The sequence below is a fragment of the Erinaceus europaeus genome, chromosome 2 (assembly GCF_950295315.1).
Source record: "Erinaceus europaeus chromosome 2, mEriEur2.1, whole genome shotgun sequence".
NCBI lineage: Eukaryota > Metazoa > Chordata > Mammalia > Eulipotyphla > Erinaceidae > Erinaceus > Erinaceus europaeus.
This window is the reverse complement of record NC_080163.1, coordinates 31,233,889-31,252,148: the sequence shown is the minus strand read 5'-3', so window position 1 is coordinate 31,252,148 and position 18,260 is coordinate 31,233,889. Positions and strand designations below refer to the sequence as shown.

The 18,260-nt window shown below is 36.1% G+C and overlaps 1 protein-coding gene across 4 annotated transcripts in view; it reads right to left on the bottom strand.

Moving 5' to 3' along the window:
- The window catches only part of CCDC192 (coiled-coil domain containing 192), a 268,059-nt gene that overhangs the window by 65,317 nt on the left and 184,482 nt on the right, over positions 1–18,260 (bottom strand). For all 4 annotated transcript variants that reach the window (XM_060177542.1, XM_060177529.1, XM_060177535.1 and 1 more), the window contains one exon: positions 11,026–11,158. In XM_060177542.1, the coding sequence (XP_060033525.1) occupies positions 11,026–11,158 (133 nt within the window). The remainder of the gene's footprint in view (positions 1–11,025; positions 11,159–18,260) is intronic.

Here is an 18,260-nt window from a genome sequence, read left to right as displayed (position 1 = left end):
ATCTTCTGTCATAATTCTAGTCTAACTTATTTAACAGCATCCCCCAAACAGTTCTTTTAGTGATCATAACAGTTTCCAGGTTAAGTAGGAAACCTTTGAAACTGAACTCCAGTTCCCATGTGCCTTGTCTGACATTTAGTGGATAATTGCCCTTTCATCCAACTTTTCTGCGTACAAGAGACTGAAAAAAAAAAAAAAAAAAACTCCTAAGGGATGGACAGAAGGAAGGGAACACCATTTCCTAATAATACTGTAATTCCAAAATTAGTCCTACAAACAAAGAAGGGAGGGGCTTTGACATCACTGGGTTCCCACAGCTGGAGTAGCAAGAAAATACTGGACCACAACCAAATTCTTTAGAATACGTTTTCTTATTCTTTGTTAGTTACAAAATAAACAGATTCCCAGATCTTTTGCAGTGAAATGAAAGATAAATTTTATACTTTCGTGACAAAACTCATCTTCAGTGATTCAAAACTCATCTATTCCAAGTTTATATAATTTAACTAAAATAAATGGAACAAGGGGTTTTTTTTTTTTTTGCTTTCTGTCTAGAAAGTGTTTTCTTTTTATTTTATTTACTTAAATATTGGATAGTCATAGAGAAACAGAGAGATTGAGAGGCAGAGAGAAAGAGAGATACCTGCAATACTGCTTCACCACTCATGAAGCTTTCCACTTATAGATGTGGGCCAGGAGATTAAAACTGGAACCTTTGCACATCCTAACATGTCTACTTTACTGAGTGTGCCACCATCAGTCCCTCTAGAGAAGATTTTTATCTTCCTATGTCTGGTAACATTTCATGGCCTTTGACCACTAGCACATGACTCATGTATGATACGTAATAATAAATACCCCATTGCTTTGGCCATAGTGATGATTGAACATGTGATAATGTAGTACAAATAAGCAGTCAAATTCCTTCCTTAAGATTTCTGTATAAATCCTTGAGAGAAAGGAGCTCTAGTCTCTGGAAATAGATTTGTGTAAATTGGTTACAGTAATGTAAACCAAGGCTTCTACTTTAAGCAAAAAGTTAATAATAATTATAATAAATAAAAATATAAAAAAGAAAGAAAAAAATGAAGGAAAAAAAGGAAGGAAGGAAGGAAAGCAGGAAGGGAGGAAGAATACTATGTTACTATGTAGCTCTCAATATTGAAGGAAAGCTTAACATTCAGACTTCCAAATCTCATAAAGGGAATCTTAGGAACATAGATATGAAAAACTAAAAGACAGTTTATTTAGGGTCCAGGGTCCAGGGCCCAGGGCCCAGGGCCAAATCTCAGTAATGAATCAGCTCTAGTCTTTTCCTTTCACCCCTTACTCAACCCAGTTCAAGATTCAGGTTCTTGAAAAGGAGCAGGGGTAATTATTTAAGCTGGGTACCACTCTTCTCTCAGTTGAGGGGAAAAGGATACTGTTACTGACAGTCCCAAGACTTTATAGAATATAGTTCCCCAATAGAAAAATCATGTTTCTGTTACCAAAGAAGGAGCAAGTGATTCTGAGTAGGCAGAAATTATTGTTCATAATAGACGGTTAAGCAAGGTTTCTTAGTTATCTTTCCTGACCTGTGCCAGCAAATGTCCAGATAGAGTTAGTAATGAAGTGAAACTGAGTGAGCACTTCAGAAGCCCTGTAGCTTAGTGTTCTTGTCAGTCTAAATTGCTAATAATAAATCTATTTCCTGTTTAAATTAGTTTCTTTTTTGGTCTCTGTCACCTAAAACCAACAAAGTCATGGTCAATGCTCAGTTTTTAAAAGATTGAATTTTAGACTTATATTCTATAGAATAACCTACTAAAAATTAGAAAGTCACAGCATTTATACATGATTAATAACCAATATGTCTTCATATCTTTTGTACAATAAGTCTCTTAACTTCTTATGGACTGCTAGAATAGTGGCATTACTTTGAGGGAACTTCTGAAATCAGTAAGAAGATTTGACCTTAGGGTTCAGTGACTGTACTTCAAGAATACTCCAAGGGACAAAGGAATAGACAGGAAATCCATGAATGAGACTTAACCACTGTAAATATAAGTAAGTATAAGTATGAGTTATTTCTATGAAGTAAGTATTAAATCTCTTTGAGATACATTATCCTTATCACACTTTTAAATTGTAACACCTGCTCTCTTTCATTTTCCTTACTGTTTATTGTTGTTTACTGGTTAAAATTTAAGAAAAAAATCCAATTTTTGAATAGTTTCTGTATCTGAAAAATTAGTATAAATGCTTAGTAGAAATTAATTTTCTGAAAATATCAGGATACTAGTGTGGGAATATCTCTACCTTTTGTTTTCCTATTTCTTATCAATTTCAGTTAAAATAATAACAACTTTGCCAGCTGTAGGAATAGGCTCTCTGTGTTCTGACCAAATATCAGACTGAACTCCCTGACATTCTAATCTGAAGACATAACTGTAGCAGTGCTTTTTGACAAACTCCCCACAGCTAAAGCAGTGACTCCTATATTTTCCTTGTCCTTTCTTAGAAATTATAGGCTGATTGGTAACATATATATTAAATATGAACGTAGTTACTGGAACAATTTTTAGTTAGCCTTTCAAATATATATGAGCTGAAAGAAAATAAAATGGAACAGCACAGTATTGGTAATAATCCCCAGCACAGGGAGTATGGATTGACCTACTAATGCCCATGTCCAGCAGAGAGGCAATTACAGAAGCCAGACCTTCTATCTTCTGCACCCCATAATGATCCTGGGTCCATATTCCCAGAAGGGTAAAGAGTAGGAAAGCCTCCAATTGAGTGGATGGGATGGAGAACTCTGGTGGTGAGAACTGCATGGAATTATATACCTTTTATCCAACAGACTTATTGATCATAATTAAATCAATTAAAATAACAGTAGTCCCCAGCACAAATGAACAACATTGAATGAATGAATAGTAAGCAGTCTTACTACAAAATATGAATGGATAAAGATTTGCTGTTTATGGATGAGCAATACAAATAATTATTGAGATGGAAACTTCTCTTAGCAAAGATGTTATGACAATTGCTGAACTGATAGTAAAGGATGTAGAATATCACATAAACTTTGTTGATAAGGCAGAAGAAGATTTTGAGAAGGCAAAATACTATCAAGAAAATTATATTTTGTGTTGTTCTTTTTGGTCTTTTTTTCTCAACTTATTTTTTTAAATTTCTTTATTGGGGAATTTATGTTTTATATTCAACAGTAAATACAATAGTTTGTACATACATAACATTTCCTAGTTTTCCATATAACAATACAGCCCCCACCCACTAGGTCTTCTACCATCCTTTTTGGACCTGTATTCTGTTTTATGAGTAGGATCACTCCATGTTCATCCTTCTCTTTCTGGTTTATTTCACTTAACATAATCCTTTCAAACTCCATCCAAGATGGGTCAGATAAGGTGGATTTGTTATTCTTAACAGCTGAGTAATATTCCATTGTGTATATATACCACAACTTTCTCAGCCATTCATCTGTTGTTGGCATCTGGGTTGCTTCCTGGTTTTGACTATTATAAATTGTACTGCTATGAACATAAGTATACATATGTCTTTTTAGATGGGCATGTTTGTCTCTCTAGGACATATCTCTAGGAGAGGAATTACTAGGTCATAAGTAATGTCCATTTCTAGCCCTGTGAGAGTTCTCCAAACTGTTCTCCACGGGGGTAGGACCAATTTGTATTGCCACAAGCAGTGCAGGAGGGTTCCTTTGTCCCCACAACTTCCCCAACATTTGTTATTGCTGTCATTTCTGATGTATGGTATTCTCACAGGGGTGAGGTGGTATCTCATTTTTGTCTTTATTTGCATTTCTCTAACAATCAGTGACTAAGAGCAATTTTTCATATGTGTGTTGGCCTTTTGGACCTCTTCTTTTGTGAATATTATGTTCATATTCTCTGCCCACTTTTGAATTTGGTATTTGCTTTAATTTGTTGCTAAGTGTGGTGAGCTCATTATATATTTTGGTTATTAGCCTCTTCTCTGATGTATAATATGTAAAGATCTCCTATTATGTGGAGAATCTTTGTTTGGATGATGGTTTCTTTTACTGTGCAGAAGCTTTTCAATTTGTTGTGGTCTTACTGGTTTAGTTTTGTTTTAATCTTCCTCACAATTGGGTCTGTATCACCAAAGATACCCATGAGACTTAGATAGCAGTGTTCCACCAATATTTTCCTCTAAGTATTTGATATTTTCTGATCTAGCATCCAGACCCTTGATCCATTTGGAGTTTACTTCTGTTTATGGTTAGATACAGTGTTTTAGTTTCACTCTTCTGCACTTTTCAACCCAATTTTCCCAACACCATTTATTGACAAGACCCTCTTTTATCTATTTAATAGTTTGGGCCCCTTATTGCTTTTTAGCCAACAAGTTGCAGATGCTACCATGAATCCAACCTGACTTACCTTGGCAGACAACATCACCAATGTGTCCTGGAACTTCACCTGTCTATAGTCCTAACCCATCAGGGAAAGACAGAAACAGGCTGGGGGTATGGATCGGAATGCTAACATCTGTACTCAGCAGAGAAGCAATTATAGAAACCAGACCTTCCATCTTCTGCACCCCATAAAGAATTTTGGTCCAGTGGTCTGGGAGGTGGTATAGTGGTAAAGCTTTTGACTCTCAAGCATGAGGTCCTGAGTTTGATCCCCAGCAGCACATGTGTAAGAGTGATATCTGTCTGGTTCTTTCTGTCTCCTCCTATCTTTCTCATAAATAAATAAAAAATAGAAGTCTTTTTTTAAAAGAGAATTTTGATCCATATTCCCGGAGGGATAAAGAGTAAGGAAACTTCCAATGGAGGGACTGTGATACAGAACTCTGGTGGTGGGAAATGTATGGAATTGTCTTATCTTCCAATCTTGCCAATCATTATTAAATCACTAATAAGAAAAAAGAAAAGAAAAACAAGAAACATTTACTGTCATTAAAGGAGGTATAAAATAGTGGTTAAAAAACAAAAAATAGGGAGTCGGGCGGTGGCGCAGTGGGTTAAGCGCACGTGGCGCAAAGCGCAGGGCGTAAGGATCCCGGTTCGAGCCCCGGCTCCCCACCTGCAGGGGAGTCGCTTCACGGGCTGTGAAGCAGGTCTGCAGGTGTCTATCTTTCTCTCCCCTCTCTCTCTGTCTTCCCCTCCTCTCTCCATTTCTCTCTGTCGTATCCAACAACAAAGCAACGTCAACAATGGCAATAATAACCGCAACGAGGCTGCAACAACTAGGGCAACAAAAAAGGGGGAAAAATGGCCTCCAGGAGCGGTGGATTCATGGTGCAGGCACCGAGCCCAGCAATAACCCTGGAGGAGAAGAAACAAAACAAAACAAAAACAAAAACAAACAAACAAACAAACAAAAATAGTATCAAGCATCACATATTAAAAAGAAATCTCTTATGAAACTAAAAATCAACTTTTGTAGCTAGTAAATTTTATTGTTAATTTAAAACCACTATCAGTGGTCACTTTTCCTGATCAGTGAATACTCATCAACATGAAGGCAAAAAATATTATAACTTGCTTAAGGATTAGATAATTATAAGAATTTATTTTTATCAATCAATTACTTTAACTATTTTTGAGATGACATGGTATTGCATATTTAATAGCCTATAATACACTAAAATAATTTTTATAATTATTTATTAAGAAAGAGACAGACAAAAGTACCAGTTCATCACTCTGGTACTTGCAATGTGGGGATCACACTCAGGAACTCATGACTGCAATTCCAGTACTTTATCCACTGCACCATCTCCTATGCCACAGTATAGACATAATTTTGTATGAGTATGGGATGATCTCAGTCATAGACAGAAGTTGAACAATAAGAACAGAAGGCAAATCCAAAGCAGAACTTGGCCTGGAGTTGGTATATTGTACCATAGTAAAAGACTGGGGTGGGGGCGGGGGGCTGCTCAAGTCCTGGAATATGATGGCAGAGGAGGTCCTAGCCTGAGTTATGTGGAAAACTGAGAAATTTTAAACATGTACAAACTACTGTATTTTACTGTTGACTGCAAACCATTAATCCCCCATAAAGAAATTTAGATAATAATAATAATTTTATATGCACTAAGAAATCAAGATGTTCATGTGAATAACTTTATCGCAGTATTGTTTTATTACAGTGTTCTGTAATGAAACCCTTGATATCTCTAAGGTTTGATATATAGAGTAATAAACTGAATAGTGTTTAAAACAGTCTTGTGCCACTGAAAGTTAATGAAAGATCAATCTTATTACAAGCCTATATCAAAAGTGTTTCTGGATCAAGACACTGTGTCCTGGGTAGGTCTGCCTTAGGATATACCTGTGCTTTTTGGAAATCTAGTAATAGAATCAAGAACTGACTTAGAAGTTAACGTGACTTTCAATGAATGACCATGCATATACTGGCTAAGACATTTTTATATACTTGCTGTGCATATTAAAAGGAAATAATGAAAAACAACAGGGCAACCCAGAAAAGTGCATTTCCTTTTGCATCCTCCCATAAAATCTATAAGCAAGGTTCCTAGTATTTTGGTAAAAAAAACAAAAGCTTTCATCATCGCAAATGACAGAATGTTCATGAATGAACAACAGAACCTAATCAATAAAGTCTTTTGAGACGTAACTATGTCATATTAAGACAAAGGAAGCAAAGATGGTTTTGACACTTAATCTTATGTTCCTGCATACTGAGATTTATGAAAAGGTTAACTCATGTTTTGAAGGGATACAATAAGCATTTGACAGAATTCTACTAGTAAATCAAGCTGTGAGCTCTTCAAGTGCAGGCTTTGAAAATGAGGAAGGAATATGCCATGGGCAGTGATTATTTGCACAAAGCAAAATCAACAAACAACATTTGGCTGTAAGTACATTTCCTGTTTTGCCAGTTTTAAAATAAAGGTGTTTTTCTTTTCAATTGAACTTTCTATTGACTTAAATAATTTTTCCCTTGGAGGTGCTTCAAATTCATAATCAATTGAATGGTTTACTGTGTTCATATAAAAATAAAAAGTTGGTATTTTTAAAAAGTTGGTATCAATCTGATAATGCATAAGAATATTGTTATCTATCGGATAGAGAGAGAAGAATTTGAGAGGAAAGGGGGGTACAGAGAGGGATGGAGAAAGGGAGACACCTGCAACACTGTTTCATTGCTCATGAAGTTTGGGGCTTGGGGTCTTGAACACTGTAACTCAATGTGTACTCAGTCAGGTGAACCACCTCCTGGTCCCATAGTAATACTTCTAATATTGAACATTTTTTTCTGACAAGAAGAGATGAACAGAGTCTAGTATATAAAGAGAACTACATAGAAACTGAATCAAAGGGGGGAAATGCATATTTGAATAAAAAGAAATTCTAATTTACTTGGAAGTATCTCATTAATTTACTTGTTACAATTATAAGCATCAGTTTAGAACTATAAGAGAAAAATAACTTTATATCAGTGTAGCTAACATCACTTATAATCAACACATTTTCCCCTCTTGCCATTTCAGTTGTTTAATAATATGGCTCTTTAGAATAGGATATGTTACTTGAGGGAGAATGAATGGAAATTCCTTTCTTAAAGTGGTTCTATTTTTTGAAAAATTTATTTTTGAGATCTTGAAGAATTCCTTTGGTCTTCAATAAGAATCCACTTTCAAAGTACAAATACTTATGAATAGTTGACTTGTCAAGCATTTTATTATATTTTATCTCAACCATCAGTATATTTAATATGTTGGGTTTGTACCCCCACTCTTTCTTTTCCAATAAAGGTCTATGACTTTCTTTAATGAAGTAGTTTTTTAAAGGCTATTATTTTATTATTATTACTATATTTATTTACTTATTGGATAGAGACAGTCAGAAATCAAGAGGTAAGGGAGATACAGAGGGAGAGAGACAGAGAGACACCTAAAGCATTGCTTCACTGCTTGTAAAGCTTGCCTCCTATAGTTGGGGATCTGGGCCTCAAACCTGGATCCTGATGCATTGTAACATGTACTCAACCAGGTGTGCTACCACTTGGTCTCTAATGAAATGCTTTTATTTCACCCATCACTGTGTTTTCTGGTGAGAGCTACCAGTCAGTACATTCTCTTTCCACATCCTATTTCCCAGACCTAAACACCCAATGATAGGTCCATGACTTATCCATTTGATAGTTCCCCACTGCTAACTACAGAAATTGATTCTTATTCGCAGATAGGTATCTAACCCAGCTACAACTGAGTTCTTTCTTGTATTTTTTTTCCTAAGTGAAGCTATTGGAAGCATACTCTTTCTTTCCTTTCTGAAGTCAAGTAATAAGGAGGGCAGATGAAGGCTATTTATTACCAGTGTTTTCAGTCTTTTCTGACATTCTGCTTGAGAGAACGAAGTTTCAGTACAGAGAGAAATAGAGTGCGTGACAGAGTGGTGCATTTCCTTTAGTATACTGAGACTGAATCCAATGGACTCTAAGGTTAATAGCATGCTGCTACTTTGCACATGTGTCAGTAAAACACCCTTTCTCTTTAAGCTATTATTAATGGGGCATCTGCTAGTTGAAAATTTGAGTTCTGAGAACTGAAAGCAATTATTTTCGGAAAGGATGCAAGATAACTAAGGAAGGTGTAGTTTTCTAGGTGAGAAATATCTGTGAGAGGAGATCAACCCTAATTGTTCTGTGTTAATATGGGGGGGGGTCTTTGTATATTAAAGTTGTCGACATATTTTTGGACTTAACTTTCAAGTTAATTGAAATAGGGCAAGGTGACCAAAGTTTCTGAGAATGAGAGCCAATATTATTCTAGGGACACAGTGGCTTTAACAAACTCCTGAGCTATTGAATTCAGGGTGAGGCGGAAACTTAATGTAGGGACCTATGATAGAGTCAGAATGTGCAAATATTTGATTTAAGATTAAATCATGTTATATGTCATTCCATTGAATCAATTTCTTCCTTCAATAAGAGAAGCACCAAAAGAGTCATTGTTTTATCCATAATTAAGTTTGGAATACCTTGGTTTTTAAGAAATGCACTATACCTATTCATAATGTATTTAAATTTTACTGTTAGATTTTTCTTTACACAATAATATAGAGAAAAATGGACAAAGGAGAGGTTCGAGTTAACATTTCTACCCTTTCCTTACCCATTAGAGTTCTGATACTTCAGTACTATCTTAATTTTGAACTAACAAAATATCAAAGGGAAAAGTTGGCATTGGACAGGAAATTATATTACCATAGTCAAAATGGGATTAGATATCTTGAATTATATTAATTTTCATTAGGTTTAAAATAAATATGAGAAGCTGAGACCTTTACTCAAAGGAACATGAGGACTTTTTCCAATGTGCATTATAAGGTATACAGTAATTATCAGTTTCTTATTATGCAACCAATGTGAAGTTTGGGTATGATGATTTAGAATAAAGACTTTTAAATATATAAGGTTCTTATATTTTTATTTATTTAATTTGGTTATAGACAGGAAAATTGAGAAGGGAGGAGATATATGGAGAAAGAACACCTAATGCACTGCTTCACTGTTCATGAAGTTTCGCCTCCATAGGTATGGACCAGGGACTTGAACCTTGGTCCTTGCAAATTATAACATTTGTGTTCAGCCAGGTTCACAACTGCGCAACCCCTCTCTAATTAACTTATTATTTTAGTTTGCATGATGTTAAAAGAAAATTTATGGCATATGTGTACATATGTGTGTGTGTGTGTTTAAAACGAGAAAAATGATCTATAGCATATATTTTAATGTGATTGTGCTACATGCCATGCCAACTCCAGTGTTTTTCAAAATTGAAAGTTAAAATAAATTCATATTAAGAATTTTACCATTTGGACAGAATGCTGGGACTGTCTTACTTTTCAAAACTACTCTATTGCCTATTTCTTTCTTTTCCATTTATTTCCATATTTCATATATATATGTTTCAAATACAGATATGAAACATGGAAATAAATGGAAAAGGAAGATATATATATATATATATATATATCTGTATTTGTGAGTAATAAGAAAGCCAGAATAAGAACAATGGCATGTTCTTGGCTTTGTAAGATTTCCACACATCAAGGAAGACATTTATCCCAGGGCATCACAGTTTTGCAAGAGATACATTAGGTTTTATGTTGCTGCTATTTAGGGAAGATGAAATAATCTTCTTTTACCAGGGTTGTTGGAGACATCTTGGTTTAGAATGAAGTTACTATCTGGAGGCCAACTGCCTAGGTGTTGTTAACACACATTTAATTGCAAGTAAGGTAATCAACATCTCAGTTTCCGCTCACTCTTGCAAAATCCAGAAATACTTACTTCCGTAGTTACTCTAAGAATTAACTATATGTGAACTGCTTAGTAAAGTATCTGGTACATAGCATTAAATATTACCATAGTATTACTAATGATGACTGACGATGTCAAGCATTTTTGTTGTGTGTTTATAGTCTCTTAATCGGAGGAGATTTAAGAAAAATTCAATCCAAGGTGGCTGTTAACATTTTTTTTTTCCTGAACCACCCAGCTTACATTCCCAACCAAGATCCCTTGCTTCTGTCTCATTTGCTTATTGTTAAACCTTTAATTTCTTCTTTCTCTTGGGCCTGTTTTAGCCAGCAAGCCTGTCTCCACTTTTAGACATGCCTATCCCCTCTCCAGGCCCAGAACTCCATCTCAGAAGGTCACAAGTCTTTATTCTTAGGCCTCACTCTACACTTCCACCTGGCAAATGAAAAGACAATTACTAGGTCTGACTCCATTCAGTTTCTTTGACCTCAGAGACTTCCTCTATGAAGCTCTTATTCATTCTCTGTCTATTTTACAGTGAAAGTGAATGCAGCTTGCAGTGGGTATCTTGTGTGTAGTCTATTTATGCTGAATTGAGGCCAGCCAGAATGCTGCTGGGTCAGTATGCTGCCTAGCACTATAGTTATGCTTTTGACTTTATTGCCAACAAAATCATGTATACCAACCAGAGCAGAGAGCCAGTGTACAATTGTCACATGGTAATACTGACCTCTAGGGGCTGGCTTTCCTTCACACAGAGTCTTGATCTTCTCACTGAGTTCCAGGATTGTGATAGCAGCCTCTTGCTTAGATGTTACCAAATCAGTTTGCAATTTTTGTAGTTTTCTTTTGTGCTTTTGTTTCTTAAAAGAATAAAAATTTCCATTACTAGAGACAGATAAATTAAAGGAATAAAAAGAACTAGTGATGTCTGAACAAACATGGTTTTTGAAGCCTAGCTTAGATGAGATGCTCCTGTTTGTCTAGCTTGTGTCCTGTTTGAGATCTGTGGATCTGTGAAACAGTGCATGTGCATTTGTGCCACCCAATAATCAAAACCCAAAACTACTGCCCTCTTGGAGGTTTTCTATATGGTTTTGAACTCAGTGGGATTATTTATTTGCCACTAGGGTTATTGCTGGGGCATGGTGCCTACATTACTCCACTGTTCTAGGCAGCCATTATTTCTTTTTCTTTAAATAAAAGGTGATGAGAAGAGAGAGAGAGAGAGAGAGAGAGAGAGAGAGAGAGAGAGAGAGAGAGAGAGAGAGACCTGTAGCATTTTCCCACTGCTTGTGAAGACTGGGGATTTGAACCTTGATCTTAGTGCATGGTAACATGTGTGTTCTACCACATGAACCACCACTCTTCCGGATTTTTTTATCTTTAGCGGAAGCACCTAGAAATAAATCTGGTTGCCTGTTGGCATTTTGCCATGGAGGTGCTAATTTCTAAAAGTATGTAGTAAATAAACTCACACAAGATAGAGCCTTGATTGTATATTAGCTTTACCCTAACCCCATAGTGGTTAAACTCTAAAGGGTGTAATGCTACTACGAAATACTGATATTTGTAGATATTTATAGGGTAATTATACTGGGAAGGTGATTAGAAGTTAGAATGAATTTCAAGTAATAGGCAATACAACTACCTATGAAAGAATTTTATTTATGGTCCCCTAATTCTTCATAAAAACTATTATCAGTGAATTCTTCTGTGATCAAAAGATTCACCTCAAAATTTCATGAATGAGAAACTCCTTTTGTAAATTTCAAAATGGATTTGACTTGTTAAAATAGAATTTATCTGAAATTATGGGGAAGCTGTCTACTGTAAAAAGTGCTGCATGTGTACTTTTGTGTTGTTGCATATCCACTGGAAAGCTCTCCTTGCCAAGTCTTTGTGGGCTGGTAATTAGGAAGCATGGAAAATAAATTACTAACATTTCTTATCAGACATAAATCTTGAGATAGGGAGAGGGATGAATTTTTTGCTCATCATGGAAAGTGATGTTTCCTGGCCTCTGAAAGAAGTACACTGAAGCAGCAGAGAATTATTCCCCTTTTTGAGGATAAAGCTAGTAAAGTCAGTTTCTTAAAAGATGGGGTTAGAAAGACATATCTTCGAATTCAAGACAGTTTGTCTGTCTGACCCAAAGAAGAAAGACTGGAGCTTCACTAAAGCTTAATTAATAACTTATATATGTTCTGGTCCAGGTGGTGGCACACCTGGTTAAATATACATGTTACAATGCACAAGCACCCAGGTTCGAGCCCCTGGTCCCCACCTTCAGGGGGAAAGCTTCACAAGTGGTAAAGCAGTGCTGCAGGTGTCTTTCTGTCTCTCTTCCTCTCTATCACCCCCTTCCCTCTCAATTTCTGATGGTCTCTATCCAATAAATAAATAAAGATAATAATAATTTTTAAAAGCATATTTTATAAATATATATTAAAATAACATACATATGTCTATAAGGACATGTGTTATTCAAAGGATACTGGGAGTCAGCGGATTTCTTTAAAGGCTCCTGGAAGGGCAAAAATTGGTACAGTTTACCCAGCACAAATGAGAGGTGTTTTGAGCCACAACACAGGTCCCTGATCTGTTTGGCAGTTCTATTAGAGCAGCAGTTGCTATTCACATTCTCATTTCTTCATTGTACTAGTAAGAAACATTTCCTTGGTTTGAGGCACTATTCTATGAAGTTATTGAAAGATTAACATGGATAAGATCTCTCTAATCTGTGCCTCTAAGACCTTCTGTTTTTGGTTATGTTCGTTTGTTTCCAGAGCACTGCTCAACTAGCTCTGGTTTGTGTTTGTTTGTTTCCAGAGCACTGCTCAACTAGCTCTGGTTTGTGTTTGTTTGTTTGTTTCCAGAGCACTGCTCAACTAGCTCTGGTTTGTGGTGGTGCTGAAGAGCAAACCTGGGCCCTAAGAGCCTCAGGCATGAAAGTACTTTTTTTTTTTTTTTGCATAACCATTATGCTATCTCCCTACCCCCTCTAAAACATTTTAACTAATTTCATCATCAAAATCCTTTAAAATTTAGTCCACTATGGAGATCAGCTAAGGGAGTGACTAAGCTGATTTAAGAAACGCACAGCTCTGAGATTTGATAGCTGCATTTTTCATAATGAATTATTGAATCAGCATACTAATTAATCTCTCCCTTTCTCTCTTAGAAATTAGTTTGTGCCACTTTGCTCCCAGGGACCTTGTTGGACTCAGTATTCAGTGATAATATCTTTAATGATAACATCTATGAGATGGTGGTCTTTTCTAATGTTTAGTAAAGACTGCTCCGCATTCATAGTTTTCACTTTTACAATTTAGAACATTGGGAACAGAAGTAGGGGGAAGCCTACAGAAATGAAAATTGAGAAAAATGGAAGGAATGAGGGAAAGAACAGCATGAAGGATACAGAAGAGAGTGTTAATTTGAAGTATCTAATATAGTCTGTTCTTGATATTCATGCTTAAATACTAAGAATCAAGTGTGCTGATGAGTAGAACTATGCTGATGCACTAAAAAAATATGTAAGAAACTGGATGGATACATAGTAAAACTGATGGAACTGTAATAAATTGAAGACAGCAAACTTTGTAGTGTCTACTTATTAAAAACAGATTTAAAATTATTTCAACTTTTCTGTTTTCCTGGAATTTTTTCAAATTAATAGGAGTAGAAAGAATTAAAGATTTAGTTTCTTTGCTTTTCCATTAATTCTTAATAGATTATATTCAGATTCTTAAGTCAGGCATATCACAGCTATTCACAAACAGATTAATACCTATCTAGAATTTTTTTTATAATATATGTTGACAAGAAAATGGTAGTGGATAAATGAAAGCAAAAAATAAATAGAGTTTGGAGAGAATTTAATCATGATCACTAGGAGCTGGCATAGTGTCTCTAGTTTGACCAAGTTACATTTTTGTTTTGACTTGATGAATAAAGTGCAAAACTCAGTGGAAAGGCCAGAGCTTCTTATTATTATTTAAAGTTTTTATTTTAAAATTTTAATTTTTAGGCCACCTTTTTGTCTTTCTCTTATTATGATGTATATAGTCTGCCTCTTATTATTATAATATTTGTGTAACCATATTATCTAAAAAAGAAACTGGGGTTATTTGGTTTGAAAAAGCAGTACACAGGAGAGTCATGATAGGAACTTCATTTGTCTAAGGGTCAATTCAAGAGGAGAGGAAGCTGAGTTAAACAGTTTACTTTTAGAGATATGATGAGGAACAATGGGTAGGAAATATGAGGAGGCAGGTTTTGGCACAACATGATTAAGCAACCTCCAACAGACAGAGTTGTATTCATAGCAAGACTGGCTGGGTCCTGGCAGAGGCCTCCTGCTCCAGGAATCATCAAGAAGAGAGTGGATGAACATCTTCAGACAGACCCATGATGACCTCTGGGGGCTCGGTCAAGGGTAACCGGAAGTCTGGATTTCCCCCTCTGACTTCTTCCAATCCCTAAGTGAAATGGCACCTACATGAATGGATACCTTAACTCTCATAGTCAAAGATGGGTATAGTTGTCAGGGATACCTCAAAGATAATTTGAGTATTTGTGAGGTGGATAAAGTGGCCAAGAGGATCTGTGTAGCCCTTAGATTACTATACCATACACTATATGAGCCACAAAGTCATATACATTTAAGTGGAAAATTAAGGACTGGAGAGGGGTCTCAGTGCTGAAGCATATGTCTCACACGCACAAGGACTTGAGTTTCTTTCCCAACACTGCACTAAAAGAAATAAATAAAGGACCTAGATTGGTTGCTCAAGATTTCCTTTGGAACCTTTTGGCTATTTTGGTTAATTTTAACATCTTTTTTTTTTTCTCTAGACAGAACTTTTGTATGCTATTAATTCATAGCTTTAACCAAGCCCTTTGGGCATTTCCAAAAATTTAATTTGCCAACATGTTTTATATTAGTCATAGACTTCAAATGATTTCAGCAACAATAATATTTTCCTTTGCGTTTTTGGCATCCTCTATCCAGGCAACCAAAGTACTGTACATGAATCTAATAGAGTCTGTTATGGTCTCCCTAGTAACTAGGAACTCCCCTCAGTGATTACTGAAAGGATAGGAAGGCTTTAAGCTTGGAGGTAAATTCCTATTACCTTGCTCTTTTCCTCCTTTTCCTACTGGGTAGAAAGAGAGAGGAAATTATGCATTTGTGCAGTGTTTTGAAAAGGAAATATCTATTCATATCACACTGCTGAATAACTTGCATTGTACTGAGTCAATGGGAATTAGAAATAATCAAGGAACTATTTATGGAAGAATGGCAATATGGAGTGGCCATCACTTTCTAAGATTTCTTGGTTTCCCCATACATTAAATCTTTGGGTTTCTATATCTGGGTCTAGCATACTAGGATTATTGTCTATGAGACATTGGGCCAAGCACACAGCATCTCTAGATAGGTCCTATATCCTATTTCATAAAGCTGGATGGGGGAATTAAAAACTATGGCATGTGTATGTCAGTTCTCAGTACTGTGTTTACAATGTAGTAGATGTATCTTCCTGTTTTTGTCATTATCCCTTGAAACACATCAGGGAAACTCTCAACTTACCACTAAAACATTTAAACATTCCTTCCGAAGATTTCTCTGTTATAATTCACAGAAAACAAAATGTATGCTTAATTGAAAGTAAAACTTTTATCTCCTCTTTCTCTCCTGCTCTATTCCCTTGATTTTTCTTGATTCCTCTTCCTTCAGGTTTTCTGCATGATTCCATTGATCTCCTGCTGACTTTGTATGGGTAGACAAAACTTATTGTCCACAAAACAGACATGCTATTAGCCTTGATCCAGTCTTCTTCTTGATCTGGTCCAATGCCTAGGCGAGGTAGCTGATTGTCCATATGAAATGAAGTGAGGAGAACTCTAAGACCCTGTCTCTTATTTCCTGTGGCACATCTGTCTTTGGTCTGCCAGAGTGTAGTTCCATATCACTTTGTCTAAAATCTACCATGTTGTGTCCACCTTTATCCATTGAGGAATCCTATCTAACAAACATGTTTTTTTTTTTTCTGTAGAGAGTCACAAATAAAATGTTTATTACCAAAGTTATACAAGAGATTATGAGTTTCATGTAGAAGGTATAAGACAGTTTTTCTCCTTTCATTTCTCTTCTAGTAGCTCATCATCAATAATGAAACTAATGAACTAAGATGATTTAGTAGCCTACCAGATTTGAATACCTTATGCTTCAGAAGTCCTGGGTTCAGTCCCTGCCACTGCCATGTCCGCCCCACCTCCATCTCTCTCCTTTCTCTGTCATGAAAATAAATATTTCAACAACTACTTTAAAAAAACAATGAAACTGGGAACCAGAAGATGGCTCACCTGGCAAAGTGTGTACTTGCCATGTGTGAAGACTTGGGTTTAAGCCTTTAACCACCACTTGGGAGCACCATACATAGTGGGAACTTCATGTGAAATGAAAAATCTGCAAGCAAAGAATGAAAGGGGAGGAGAGAAAACTACTGCATGTGGTGGACTCTCACTTCCACATTCCAATGTCCTGAGTGGAAAAGCTGTCAAATTCTGTCCATACCGTGGCAGATTCTGTAACCAATCAGCTTGCGCCATATGCCCAATTTGAAAAAGTCAAAAGGCTGGCTGGGTACCTAGGCAGAAAGTTCTTCAGGCCTGGAATTGACCTGAAACCCATTGATGAGAAATAAACGTTAACTACATGCCCTCCATGTGGCCTTTGTCTCCTACTTTGGCTATACTCAAGCTGTAACACTCAGAAATGAAACTTTTTTTTTTTCTGTAACACATGAGTGGTGGAACAGTGCTATTTCATCTTTTTTTTCTCTCTGCCTGTCTCTCCTCTGTTTGTCATCTTTTATCAAGAAGAAGAAGGAGAAGGAGTAGAAGGAAAAAGAGAAGAGGAGGAGAAGGAAGAGGAGGAGGAAGTGGAGGAGGAGGAGAAGAATCTACTGGGAGTAGTAGAATTGAGCAGATTTGAAAAACTGAGTGGTGATAATCATAATGATGAAATAAATGAATACAGTAGTAGCATTTGTATGTTACTTAGCATAAAAAAATGAAGCTGAGAAGATAGCTAACCTCAGAGGCTACCTGCTTTGTCATGTGCATGACCCCAAATTAGATAAGCTTCCAGTGTGCAACAATATAAATCAGTGTTATGCTACATTAATTTCACCACTCAAAGGACAATCCTATCCTTCACCATAGAACTGACCCTTTGAAGGGAACTTTCAGCTGTGAGTGTCACTCAGACTACTGTAGCCTGTCTAAAAAGAAATCCAGACCAAGTCCAAACCTGGTCTCCATTGCTCAGTGCAGTGGTGTCTTTCCTGCACTCCCTCTGTCTCTGTCATTTCATTCTCTTAAAAAATACATTAGTGATTTAATAGTGGTTGACAAGACTATAACATTATAGAGGTGTGTCTATTATCTTAAAAAGTTGGCCTGGAGCACTTTATTTTCTTTGTTTTTTTTTTTTAATTTAATGCAGTTCCAGAGATAAAAACTCAATATTTCATACATTGTGGGAGAGAGACAAAGATAAACCATTGATAGAAGACACAAGGAGAGGGAAGGAGAGGCACTGAAGCAATGCTCCATCATCCATGGAATTCACTTCTGTTTTTTTGTGCCATCATGTGGTACAAGGATTGAATCAAGTACTCATACATGGAAAGTATGTGCTCTACCTGCCAAGCAACTTCCCTGAATGCTCTTATTTTATTATGAATTTATATCTCTTGTTAAATAAATATATATTTTAATTTTCAGGTATATTAAATATGTTCCTGCATATTTCAAGCTAGGGCTTTGATTTGGGGATTCTTTACCTTGGGCTGAAAACCTGCTTTTATAAGCTTTGATCAACAGCCCAACAATCGTTACTTGTAGTTGAAAATTTTTTAGATACAGATGCAGGGAAAGAGGGGGAGGGGT